The sequence below is a fragment of the Vipera berus genome, assembly GCF_964194415.1.
Source record: "Vipera berus genome assembly, chromosome: 10".
Classification (NCBI taxonomy): Eukaryota; Metazoa; Chordata; class Lepidosauria; order Squamata; family Viperidae; genus Vipera; species Vipera berus.
Window position 1 is genome coordinate 6,021,321 of NC_138213.1, and position 13,866 is coordinate 6,035,186.

The 13,866-nt window shown below is 42.6% G+C and overlaps 1 protein-coding gene across 2 annotated transcripts in view; it reads left to right on the top strand.

Moving 5' to 3' along the window:
• The window catches only part of ZNF423 (zinc finger protein 423), a 228,363-nt gene that overhangs the window by 193,510 nt on the left and 20,987 nt on the right, over window positions 1-13,866 (top strand). For both annotated transcript variants that reach the window (XM_081336148.1, XM_081336149.1), the window contains 2 exons: window positions 5,243-5,374; window positions 7,072-7,187. In XM_081336148.1, the coding sequence (XP_081192274.1) occupies window positions 5,243-5,374; window positions 7,072-7,187 (248 nt within the window). The remainder of the gene's footprint in view (window positions 1-5,242; window positions 5,375-7,071; window positions 7,188-13,866) is intronic.

The window sequence follows — 13,866 nt, forward strand, 5'->3', positions numbered from 1 at the left end:
CCAGCCCCTCTCTCTTTCTCTCTTTGTATGGAGAAATGAAGTGTAAAATTAATGCTTATTATTCCAAACTTGGGAGACGGAGAAAGAGACCTGAAGAATACCTCTGTTTGGAAGCCATGTTTGTTCAGCTCTGAATCAACAGATCCGCAAGCAGATTGAGGGTTTAAGGGGAGGAACGCTGGAAGGCAGGCACACCGAGGAAGCAGAAGTCTGCTTTTTAATGTCAGAAACGAGAGGGATTGCCTATCGTTCACCTATTAGCTTGGTCTCTCTCTTCTAGGAGCCTGCTGAGCTGGCTCTTCTCTTCCTCCTTTCCATATTTCTCCCTCCCAGTTTAAGGGAAATAAATAGGGAGGTAATAATGAGGATGTCCCTTCGTTGCTCAGCTTCTAAATTGCCAGTACTGTTAAGGTAACTTGGGCGCCTTGTAAGCAATCTTCTCTTATTAGAAGCAAAACATCCCCCCAGCAACCTGGTGGTTCCTAGACTTTAAGTTTCCTATCAATTGAATGATCTCGGTTAGGTGGTTCTTTTTTCAAGTTGTTGGAGCACCTGGATCTCTTGATCTCTGTTCCACCTTTGTAATAATTTTGTGAGGTGGGCAAGCTGGGAGAGTAAGTAAACTAGTTAATCTAGTCGCTAATCTAGAGGGTTTCAGATATTTGGAGAACCTGGGTTTCTAAGAATGGTGGAAAAGCTCTTGGATATAATAACAATAACGACAACAGCAACAATAAACAACAACATAACTATAACAATAATAATAGAGTTGGAACGGACCTTGAAGGTCTTCTAGTCCAACCCCCTGCTCAAGCATAAAACCCTATACCATTTCAGACAAATGGTTGTCCGATCTCTTCTTAAAAACCTCCAGTGTTGGAGCATCCACAGTTTCTGGAGGCAGGTTGTTCCACTGGTTAATTGTTCTAACTGTCAGGAAGTTTCTCCTTAATTCTAGGTTGCTTCTCTCCTTGGTTATTTTCCATCTGTTGCTTCTTGTCCTGCCTTCGGGTGCTTTGGAGAATATAGGTTGAACTTCCTCCCTCTTCTTTGTCACATCCCCCTTAGATATTGGAAGACTGCTATCATGTCACCCCTCGCCCTTCTCTTCATTAAACTAGACATACCCAATTCCTGCAAATGCTCTTCAGATGTTTTATCCTCCAGTCCCCTAATCATCTTTCTAGATCTTCTCTGTACTCTTTCTAGAGTCTCAACATCTTTTTTTTTATTACTCTGGTGACCAAACTGGATGCAATATTTCAAGTATGGTCTTTCCGAGGCATTATAAAGTGGTATTAACGCTTCACGTGATGTTGATTCTATCCCTCAGTTGGCACTGATAAGGCTAGGAAAACCTTTGGTTCATTACTGTCGGTCAGGGTGGCAAAATGACCAGTGAATAATCTGGTTTAATTCAAGTCAGCTTCCTAGGTTTTTCTGTTTCTTTCATTGACCCTTCTGGGAAATGTAAAAAGGGAAATATTTCCATGCTGAACCCTAGTTACTTTTCTCTCTCTCTCTCTCTCTCTCTCTCTCTCTCTCTCTCTCTCTCTCTCTCTCTCTCTCTCTCTCTCTCTCTCTCTCTCTCTCTCTCTCTCTCTCTCTCTCTCTCTCTCTCTCTCTCTGTGTGTGTGTGTGTCTGTGTGTCTGTGTGTATCTGTTTCTTCTTAGATAGTTTCATTGACATAGAAAATATATAATGGACTCCTAGGGGAATGCGAAAAAGAAAAGAACGAACAGTGCGAAGAGGGCCTTACAATTCAGAAGTGGATTTGCAAATCAAAATGTCTTGCCACTCTGGGATAAATTTCCACATCTGTGGGAACCTCTTATATTTGTATTATGGGGGGTGGGGTTGAGTTTTGTTTGGCATGGCTTTAACTGTTTGCAATACTTCCATACTCTGCCTTAAAAGGGGCATACAATTCGTGTTCTCCCAAGATGAGAAAAGAGAGGAATATAATTCCCCAGGGTGTATTTGGTTGGTGGCTTTGGGTGAGTGCTGATTGTGGTGTAGTTGGTTAAAGACTGTGTTGCAAAGCATACAAGGGTCTGGGATTAACACTTCCTCAACCACGCAGTTACAAAAAAAACGTCAGCTTTATATAGAGCAGACATGTCAAACACAAGGCCCGGGGGCCAGATCCGGCCCGCGAAGTGGTTTCATGCGGCCCGCGAAGCCATCCTGGAAACAGTGAGGGAACGGCCCCCACTGCCTTGGCCCTGGCCCAGAGACCCTCCTTCGCCAGAGACCCTCAGATCTGTCCCACTCCTGCCCAGGCCCCCATAGGCACCCCTGATGCGAATGATGTAGAGCTGGCCACGCCCACCCAGTAGGCCACACCCACTCTAGTCCCTTGAGGGCAACCGCAATGCTGATGTGGCCCTCAATGAAATTGAGTTTGACACCCCTGATATAGAGAATAACAGAGTGGGAAGGGACATTGCTCAAGCAGACAAATGGCTGTCCAGTCTCTTCTGGAAAACCTCCAGTGTTGGAGCACCCACAACTTCTGGAGGCAAGCCGTTCCACTGGTTAATTGTTCTTCTGGTTAGGAAATTTCTCCTTAGTTCTAGGTTGACAGTGGGTTGTGTGTTTTTTTTTGTCTAGACTGACAATGTTGCTTTCTAGGGGAAAAAAACAATGCACAATCCGTTGCTGGATGAAAGGGGCTGTTTCTGCCATTTTTATTTTATTTTTATTTGGAGTTTTGCTGCTACCTAGATTCAAGACTGGTTTTGCTGTGTTAAATGATCTTATCAGCAGATCCGCAATTGGTACCTTTATGGTTAAGGCCATCACTCTGGTTATTGCTAACCAGAACATAAAACAATGGCAATTTGCCAGTTGAATGCTAACGGAAAACAGCAGTTGCTCCCTATTTGCATATTTAACCAAAGAGCTGTTAGCTGTGATTAACAGAGGAATGAAGAGGTGATGCGTGCGTTCACACCAACCACACAGTATGGCTTAATATCTAAGGTGGATATGCCCTGTATCTATAGCATTCTGATTTTACCGTGTCAGTAGAATAAACCTTTCAGCAACTAGAAAGCCGTGATTTCAAGCAACGGAACAAAAGCCCACAGCCCAGGTCTACATTTTTATGGTCTTCCTAAATGAGGGAAACCAACTTTGCTGGCTCCTTTTCGCATGTTGAGAGTTGGGAAGTTTTTAAGGAGCAATAGGGATCCTTTCTACGTTTATATTTAATGTGTCCACTTTATGCCTTACAATTTCTAGCCCCTCGCCACCACCCAAAATACCTGGCTTGCTTTTTTGTTCACTTTTTCTCTCCTAGATCTTGTGCAGAAGGATAGGGTATATTCATGACCTAAGGATGCATGATGTAGTTCTTCTGATTAGGGAGATTAGAAGAAGATTTCTGGTTTGAACTCAGCCAGACTGAGCTAGCTAAAATCATATTATTTTAATATTGTTTAGAGTGGCGTTGGGGTAGACAACTCAAAAGCTTGCAATGCAGTGTGATAGAGCAAGTAGAGTCAAAGCAGACATAACACTTGCCTCCATAGTTCTCAGCACTTTTCCTTCTCCTCCTCCTTCTCCTCCTTCTCCTCCTCCTCCTCCTCCTCCTCCTCCTCCTCCTGCTGAATCAGTGGTGGCTTCTGGTGACTGCCTACAGGACTCGCTGCAGTTTTCTTGGCAAGATTTCAGAAGTGGCTTGCCATTGTCTGCTACCTAGGGTTGAGGGAGAGTGACTGGCCCAAGGCCACCCAGCTGGCTTTGTGCCTAAGGCGGGACTAGCGCTCCTGGCATCCCAGCTTCTAGCCTTATACCTTAAACCGCTGCACCAAACTCGCTCTCTCTTACTTTATGGTGTTTTAATTCTCAATAATGGAATTCCAGAGCTTTGAGGATCTTACACCACTGTGAGGACAGAAGGGTAATGCTGCCCATACTGTATGTATGGCGTCTCCACCATAGGCTTGTGTCAAGGGGGTGAAAATAAGGTGCAAAAGACTGTGAACACTGAAGATTGCATTGCAGTTAATCTGCCACTCGGAACCAGGGCTCGGCTTTGCTCACTGCAAAGCATTTTGCAAATAAGGTTATGGTGCCCTTAGGAATAGCGCTATGTGATTATATAACATTATTCCCAGGGATGTTTCTGAGTGAAAATGGATGCATTTCCTCATACCTCCCCATCCCTACCAAATTACCAATATTCTCTGTTCCTATTTGCTGGGGGAAAGGTTGCTCTTTCCCTCACCTCTTGCTTTGCACCCTCTCCCCCCCCCCCGCCGCCCAGCATCTACTCTCAGCCTTGGGGAAAAGTAATTCTTCTTAGCATCCTTGCAGCTCCAGATAGCCACCGCTGCTCTTTGTGTTGCGTTTCATTCTTGTGTCGTCTGTTGGAAGCCTGTTCTGCAGAATTTTTTTTTTTTGCGTTCTCTACAAGCTGCAAGAAATTGAAAGGACAAGTCTAAAAGCAAATATGAAGGTGGGGGTGGGGGGGAGACAGAGGGCTGTCATTAATTGTCCAACTTAGAACTGAAATGTCACGGTGTCACTGGCTCCAGCTATCATTTTGGGATTCCTGATGTTTTGTTACCATGTGCCCACTTCTATTTTTTCACCTATGGTAGTTGTGATGTTAGTTGTAACTGCGGCAATCCATTTCAGTAGCCTCTGGCACATCTCTTTTCCTTTCAGGATTGGCCAGACGTTCTTTATTTTGGATGTCCTTCCTCCCTCCCCTCTTTCCTCCCTCCCTCCCCTTTTCTTCTCCCCTCCCTCCCCTCCCCTACTTCCTCCTTTCCTCCAACTCCTTCCTCCCTCCCTCCTTCTTCATTCCCTCCCTCCAACACCTCCCTCTCTCCCTCCCTCCTTCTTCATTCCCTCCCTCCCTCCATTCCTCCCTCTCTTTTCTTTTCTTCTCCCCTCCCCTCCCCTCCCTCCCTCCTTCCAAAGAGTCAAGATACCATGTTGTCATATGTGGTTTTGGGAAACCGGGACAGTGTCATCTACGAGAGGCTAGATCGACTGTCACTTTCACCCAAGTGGAAAAACAGAAAAACTCCTCAAATTGGACCGGAGGCTGTACAGCCAGAATGCGCCGCACAAGTGTCACGCCGTAGACGTGCTGTTGTAGGGAGAGCCGTGTCTTCGGCTTCCCCCAAGCTGCCTGAACTGGCATTTATGATTTCTCACTGAATCCTGCGTTTCAGACGCTAATCTGCTGTGTCACTAACAAGTTGTATCATTTGAACCTTGCAGAGGAAGGCATCAATCATGAGTGCAAGCTGTGTAACCAGATGTTTGACTCTCCAGCAAAGCTCCTGTGTCACCTGATTGAGCACAGCTTCGAGGGGATGGGAGGTACATTCAAATGCCCTGTTTGTTTTACAGGTAAGACAGCCGGTCCTAGACAAGTGCTTCGTGTGCATGGCTTGATCCAGAAATGACACACAGGGGAGCGTTAAAATACAGTCTTTCTTTTCATGCAAGCTAGAAGGGTGTGTGTGTGGGGGGGGAAGAGAAATCGTGGCATGAAATAGAATATCCTTTTTTCAAACTATAGATACCTGGAAGACAGATCTCCTTCCCACCCTCATGCTTTCCATTTTAGGCCATTCTTTTTTCCCATCATGGACTCCGTCTTTCAATATGGTTTCTAAATAAGTGGAGCAATTGACAGGGTGGAACAGAGATTGCCCTCGGTGTGAAAAAATGAGAATTGCAAACATTCTTAGCTTGAACAGAGCCAGTTCTTCTCCAAATATCTTGGATGAAAAGCCCCTAATTCCCAGCTAGTGAGGGATGATTGCAGTATGGGGTGCCCTATCCAAACTTGAGACCTTAATTTTTAATGTACACGTACTATGAATCTATCCAGTCAAAAATGTCCATTTGACATGCTACCTCAGTTTGCTGACTAAGCCATAATGATCTGCTTTAACACGCAATGATAAACCATCAACAGGCTACATAAAGTGAGTTAGGAATTGTTACTAAGACACAAATATCTCATATGATGTTTTAGCATTAGTAAACTTGCTTATTTGTGGGGGGTTTTCCCCCTAAAATTAAAAAGAAAATGTCCAGGTGCCGTGGAACTGATTTTTTTTTATTTTTTTTTTATTATTTTTTTTTTAGCTCTCCTTAGCTGCTTCTAGGGACGCGGTGGCTCAGTGGGTTAGGACGCTGAGCTTGTCGATCAGAAGGTCGGCAGTTTGGCAGGTCGAATCCCGAGTGCCGCGTAGCAGAGTGAGCGCCTGTTACTCGTCCCAGCTTCTGCCAACCTAGCAGTTCGAAAGCACGTAAAAATGCAAGTAGAAAAATAGGGACCACTAAGGTGGGAAGGTAACAGCGTTCCGTGCGCCTTTGGCGTCTAGTCATGCCGGCCACAAGACCACGGAGACGTCCTCGGACAAGCGCTGGCTCTTCGGCTTTGAAACGGAGATGAGCACCGGCCCCTAGAGTCGGAAACGACTAGCACACATGTGCGGGGGAACCTTTACCTTTACCTTAGCTGCACTGAACTTTCTGCAGATTTTCATTTTAGACTCTAGGGAAGAGAACATATATTTGGGTTGAATCCTCATCATAAAAGTCCCACTGAAATCAATATGAAAAAAATGTGCAACCTGTAACCTAAACTCCATTGACTGACTACCGCCACTATGTAAAAAGACACAATATTTGGTGGTCCACTTTTTTTTTTTGCTGAGCACCATTATGCCTAGTCATTTATCCAGTGGTTTTAGCTGTGGCCTTTTGTTTAGCATGTGCTAGATGAAAACAGCCAGTTGTCTCATGATCAATCAAAGTTAACCAAACACAGGATCCGGTGTTAACGATGTGAATCTAAGTTATTTCGGCTCTGACCCTTAGTGCTTTATTTTTTTAAAAAAAAAACAAGTTAAAAGAAAACCTATTTTGATCAGTTCATTGTAAAAAAGCAGGTGTGCTGAGGTCATGTTTATACCTGATCAAAGGTATAGACACCATTCAAGGACAGTGTCCTTGGTTATTATGATGGCCGTTTCTGTATCTCTGACCTTGTTCTTGTTTTCTTTTTGTCGTTTCCCCCCCCCCCCCCTTAGTTTTTGTACAGGCAAATAAATTGCAGCAACATATCTTTGCTGTCCATGGACAAGAGGACAAAATTTATGATTGTTCACAGTGTCCACAGAAGTTCTTTTTCCAGACTGAACTTCAGGTATGCCTCTCTCTCTCTCTCTCTCTCTCTCTCTTTTGTTTTGTTCTCCTGAAAAGGATTGTGTACAAATTCCTTTTGTGATTATCTGTGAGAAATGAATTAATTGCAAGCAGGTATCAAGACAATCTCCCTCTAATGCTCTTCTTCCCGCTCTCTGTTCCTGTAATAACGGGAAATTCTCTTCCCCTCCTTGAATGTGAACTCAAAACCTTCTGAAACCAGGTGCCATAAATAAATAAGGCCCGACAAGTTTAATCACTCGCTGTGAGAATTTCTTTTGGCAGTGTGCACTGCAATGCAATGGAAGCACAATGTAAATAATTTCTTCCCCTTCTTTAATAATTTAAGGAAGGATTAGCATACAAAAACTCAGCCATCATGTTCCCGTTCTTTCCTTTCTTCCTTCACTTCTCCTTCCCCATCCCTCTTGGAATTCAGCTTTTCTTTCAGGTGAAGTTACTGACACCACAAATGGTTCTGTACCTGAGCACCTATAATACTATATATTCATATTATAGACTGGATATGGTTCAAAGCTCAGGAAATCAGTTGTGACAGGATGAAGACATAAAGACCCCTCCTTAAAGCCGCGATTCTAATCCTTCCTGTTGGGGATAAATTTAGGCAAATAGGAAATGCTGGAGGGAAAAGCTTGCAAGGATCCCGAAACCAAAGCTGTAAATGTGGATTTCTTCATGTGAGATTCCAGTGTTTGTCTCTAAAGTCCTTGGATGGAACCAGTGGTGGGATTCAGCCAGTTTGCACCAGTTTGGCAAAACCGGTAGCTAATTTTTTTGTTGCCCAGGCCCAGAATGGTCTTCCAGAAGCGGCATCCACACAGAGAACTGGTTGTTCACATATTTGAATCCCACCACTGGATGGAACCCATAAAAAGTGGAAGGGGAGAGAGAGCAATCGTATTAACTGAACTGAAGGAATTTAAGTGAACTACAAGTGAAACCAGATCAGCTTTAGTTTGAGCTCCAGCTCTTTCTCAACTGAACTTGACTTGCTTTTAGGATAATAGTATCTGGGCCAGAAAAAAAATCATGCACCCTTAATGTAAACTCAAAAAGATGGGTGGATGAGGGGGTTGAGGAATTCCCTCTAGATCAGGGATGTCCAACCTTGAATAATTTTAAGGCTTGTGGACTTTGGCTCCCAGATTCTAGGAGCCGACATCCACAGTCTTAAAATTGCCAAGGTTGGACACTCCTGCTCTAGAGATTCACAACTTCAAGGCTGATGAATACAATCCTTCTCTGTCTCATTCAGTGGTATCTGGAAAAGGATGAAGCTACACAGAGGCACGCTCAAAGTTTCTCTTCACTTTGCATTAGTGAACCAAGTTAACCTAATGTCTTCCTAGCTCCCAGATTAGAATGCAGGATTTGGATGTTTTATTTCACCAGATTTTGCAGGGCAACCCGAGCTTCAGACGATTGGGTATTTGAAAAAGTGAACTTTAGGAGAAAAGACCTTTGAGAAGTGAGACATTTTGCTTTTTCAAAAATGGGAAAGTCTGGCAGACGTTCGCATATTGCAGTTAATGTGAAAATGGAGCCAAGATACATGAAATTAACACGGAAATGGACTGACCTACCCAAGTCTGGCAATATCCATATGCATACACTATTCTTCACCAACCTGGCAGTCTCCATATATGGCACCTTCCATATATGTTGGACTTCACAGCTAACAGCTATGACTGATTTGGAATTTTGGCCGTTACACTCTCAGCACACCTGGGAACCGCCAGGTTGGAGAAGACTAGCCAAGGCTTGCTTCTGCCAATTCACAGATGAGGTGGGAAGCCTGTGGCTCTCCCACTTTGGTCTACAGATTCAGCTCCTGTGATTAAATCTCGCTCAGTTAACTAACAAATCCTAAAGCCTGAACAAAAGAAATGGATTGTTAGGGGGGTGGGTGGGAAAGGTGCTTTTTCAGGAGGCAACGGGACTCTCTTGTTTTTTCTTTGAAGATGTTTTGCTCGGATCGGATGGTTGGGAATGGAAGGATTTATATTCCTGGCAGACAGCTGGTCATTTGCCTTTTTAAAGAGATTCATTGGGACCATTTGCAGGTTTACCTGTGTCCTCAGGGTCACCTGAGTGGTGCAAATGGGTGTGGAGCCTTCTTAGCTGCAAGATGTTTTCTGCCCTGGGTCCCTTCACTGTTGAAGACAGATGCAGGCTGTTGGGGATGAGTCTGTGTTGTCTCCATCTCAAACCGATGGAGTCTTCAATGTTTTCTGGAAATCTGTTCATCCTCCCGCACCATTCGAAGGGCGTTCATCCCAAAGCGCATAGCTAAATGTCTGTGGAGATGCTCAGTCATCCAGGTTCATGGTTGCCCCAAAGGTGGGGTTTTTTCCCCAAAAGGCAACTGGACTTTCTTCAAAGAAAAAAACCCGAGAAAGTCCAGCTGCCTTTTGACAAAGCACCTTTGGGACAACCATGAGCTGGATGATTGAGACTCTCCATAGACATCTAACCCAAACGACCCGGTTACGTTCTTTTTCCTTCTGCAGGTCTGCAAGATCTATGTTCCTGGAGGTTATATTTTGAGTGGGATTCTATTTTTTTTAAGCTTGCCTCACCATTTTACAGCAGGGGTGTCTGTGACAGTTGCAGTTTGGGTTCCCCTGATGCTCTTAAATACCTGAGGCCAAGCTTTGGCATAAAAACTCCGGGCACTCCCTCTTGGATGCTTGCACCCTCCTGTTCCAGCAATCTGTGGCTGAACAGATGTGATTTTGGCTCTCTGCAAAGGGAGATTTTTTTTTCCCCAGAGAGTAGTAGATCCTAGATTAGTTGCTACTAAAATAGCCTCCACAAGGCAAGAGTTGACCTTCAGCAAGGTGCTCGCTCGGAGGTGAATAAGTATTCCATTTTTTGCAAATGGCTCTATTCCTTCCAGTGTTGCCTCCTTCCTAAATTCCAACGTTTTGCGTATTTTTTTTTTAAAAAAAGAGAATCACCCCAAACGTTCTCTTTCTTGGCACTGCTCACTCTTTGTATGTTAATAGACTTTAAAATTCTTCCCCAATATCACTCCAGCTTCCTATCAGCCTCTTGGCTTGAGAAGCTATAAAACACGATGCACTTAGACTTTGCCAACAATGTCCGGAAGTGTGCATCTTTCTTTCTTTCTTTCTTTCTTTCTTTCTTTCTTTCTTTCTTTCTTTCTTTCTTTCTTTCTTTCTTTCTTTCTTTCTTTCTTTCTTTCTTTCTTTCTCCCTCCCTCCCTCCCTCCCTCCCTCTTTCTTTCTTTCTTTCTTTCTTTCTTTCTTTCTTTCTTTCTTTCTTTCTTTCTTTCTTTCTTTCTTTCTTTCTTTCTTTCTTTCTTTCTTTCTTCTCCAATTCCCAGTCTGCCGCCTCTTCTCTTCTGCTGTCAAGCGCAAAAAAAGGGAGGGTTGATCTTTTCACTTTGTTGATTTTGCGTTCATTCTGCCTCTCAGGGATTCTGTTCATTCACCTTGTGCTGGCAATCTCATTTGCATAAGTTACAAAAGTTTTAACTGTACCTTGTTAATATTTGCATACGGTTGGCAGATATATATATATATATATATATATATATATTTCTTGGCTCAGCTTGGTTTCTGTGTCGTTCATATCCTGGGTTCAAAAAAAAACAACAAAAACAAAAAACAGTTAGTCAATCACTTTACTGCAGTCCTTAACCAGCACAGATAAAAATCAAGACTGTGGTTCAGAAAGGATGGTTTATTTTTTTAACCTTGTTCCTTTTTTTTTTTTTGCCTTGCCGTAGTGGTCACAAATAATGTTTTTATCAAGCCCATACTTTGAAGGCAAAAGGTGCTTTATTTACAAGGCCAGTAACTCCGACTTGCAAAGGGACTTGCCTACAAGTATAGGATTGTGTAAATAGATGAAAATAGCTATTATTGCTAGAGCAAGGGATGAAGCCCGCGGTATTGCCTGAGCTTGGTGGTTTGCTGGCAGAAATGTCATTACAAGGTTGTCCTCAAATTATAAAAGTTCATTTAGTGACCATTCAAAATTATAATGAATGCTACAAGTACGAGTTGTCCAATTTTCAATTTCCAATAGTACAACTGAAAAAAGTGACTTCTGACTGTTTTTCACACTTATGACCATCTCCATGGACGTGTGAACAAAATTCAAACGCTTGGCAGGTTCGCATCCCACCAGGCTCAAGGTTGACTCAGCCTTCCATCCTTCCGAGGTAGGTAAAATGAGGACCCAGATTGTTGGGGGCAATTAAGCTGACTTTGTAATAATGCCGCTTGGGGTGTGTGTGAAAGCCCTAATAAGCAGGCATATACATAGAATGAAGGCTACTGCTAAGCTTGTAAGCCGCCCTGAGTCTTCAGAGAAGGGCGGGATATAAATGGAATTAAAATAAAAAAAATAAAAACTGTTGGTTGCAGTGTCCTGGAAGGGGAGGGGGGTTGTCACGTGATCCCCCTTTGCGACGTTTTGACAAGCAAAGTCAATGGGGGAGCCACGTCCACTGAACCACTGTGTTACTAACTTAACAACTGCTGCGATTCTTTTGATGTCTATGGCAAGAAAGGTCATAAAATGGGGCAAAATTCACCTAATAAACATTTCACTTTGCGACAGAAATTTTGGATTTCTGTGGTCATCAGTCAAGGACTTATTGGGAATCCCCATTTTAACACCATCCCCCACCTCAGTACCATACTTTGTGAAACAGTTAACAGATACTGGTGTTTATGGAAGCTAAATGTTACCTCCTGGATGTTAATAAAAGATGAGGCATTAGAAGGAAGCTGATGATGGTTAGATATATTTTGCAGCTCTAGGATGAGATTTAATGAGGACTTAAAATAGCTGAAACAGGATAAATTTCTCCTAAGCAAATAATTTGCTATACTTCATGGAAGCCTATTTATCCACAAGTAGAAAGATTTTACTATCACTAATTCTAGATTACATTTAATGACTATGGGAACATGTTGGCCCTTGAGTTAATTTTAAAGGGAATCTGAAAGAAAAGGGGGAAGAGCCCTCTATTTTTGCATAACTGATCCTTCATCGGTTAGCTGTGAAATTCTTTCAACCATCTCCTTACAGCTGCTTAATTTGCTGGTGGGATAGGATTCATATGAAACCACTACAAAGAGGATTTTTGCCTGTTTTCTCAGAAATAAGTCCCATTTTCATCAATGGATTTACTCTTAAGTAAATAATTGGAGGCTCAATTTAATGGCCAGTTTCCAGACTGACAAAAAAACACAACAATAAGGAAGGAAGGAAGGAAGAATCTGGTCTAATGCATATTGAGCATGTATTGATTGCAAATAGGAAATAGTTCCATTTCTGTAACCCTTATAACTTCATCCCTTTCTTCTCAATAAATCTTGCTCAAGAAAATCCAAGAATCATGTATGGAAAAGGAATTACTTTGGTTTTTAAGCAGAGGCCAAGTGCTAAGACAGATCCTACACTCAAATGATGCTGAGAGATCATAGAACAGCTGTTGATCTGGTCATCTGTTATGACTGCCTTCACTGAATATTGAAGTCCTTCACCTGATGATTGTTTCCATAATAGTATTGCTTCTAATATAAAAAGCAGCATTAGAACCGGGATGTTTTCATGTAATGAAAATTAAACGGGCTTAATGCACTTGTTCTTTAATTATGTATTTTCTAATATGTTAAAAATTACGCTTCAGTCACAACTTTGGGAGATTCTTTTAGGATTGTACATTGCCCAAAGTCTTGGGTGAACTACATATAACTCTGGGTCTCAGGTTATGAACCTCTATATTAAATGATCGGCTAGGGCAGGGGTAGGCAACCTTGGCTCTTTTATGACTCGTGGACTTCAACTCCCAGAATTCCTGAGCCAGCTGGAATTCTGGGAGTTGAAGTCCACGAGTCATAAAAGAGCCAAGGTTGCCTACCCCTGGGCTAGGGGAAGTGACAGTTAACTAGGTTCCATAATGAAACTATAATCAAGCAACTGTGCTTACAACTTATTATGAATTGCTGTTCGCCCCATAGGGAATCCCCCCCAATTATGTAAGCAAACAGTGGGTTTGTCTGTCTTGGACTGTCAAACAGTTTTCTCCTCGAGAATGAGAGGTGTTTATTATGAAATACAGTGTACTGTTTATCACTGTACTTATAATCTTCTCGGAGCCTTTGTTAATTTTCTGATTGAGTCAAAGTGATAAAGCTGGTATATTCTCAGCAAGGAACAGAGCACCAGGCCAATATTTTCTGGCTTGGAAGCTAAGCCTGGTTGGGCCTGATTAATACTTTTGTGGAAGATTTCTAGGAAATTCTAGGATTATAACAACACTTGGAATTCAAGAAAAATACTGCAAACAGCCAGGGCTGTTTGCGTACTGTTTTGATATTGTTGCTGATTTCCAGAAAACCTCAGTCAGATGAGCCCTTGAAGGCAAACTCAGAGGGCTAATGCTCATCTTGAAGAAAACTTTACTTTTCATATTTGGAAATATACATTATGCTTTCATTAGAAAATGGCTATTGTCATGATTGAGGGATAGCAGAGAAGAAATGATTTCATTTCAGCTTTTATTTTAAATTCAACAGTTCCCCAAAATGAGTTAAAACTATCAAGTTTAGAAGCTGACAACCTGTAGAACTTCTGCATATATTAAAAGTAGACTTGGAGTTTCCATGCTACATCCC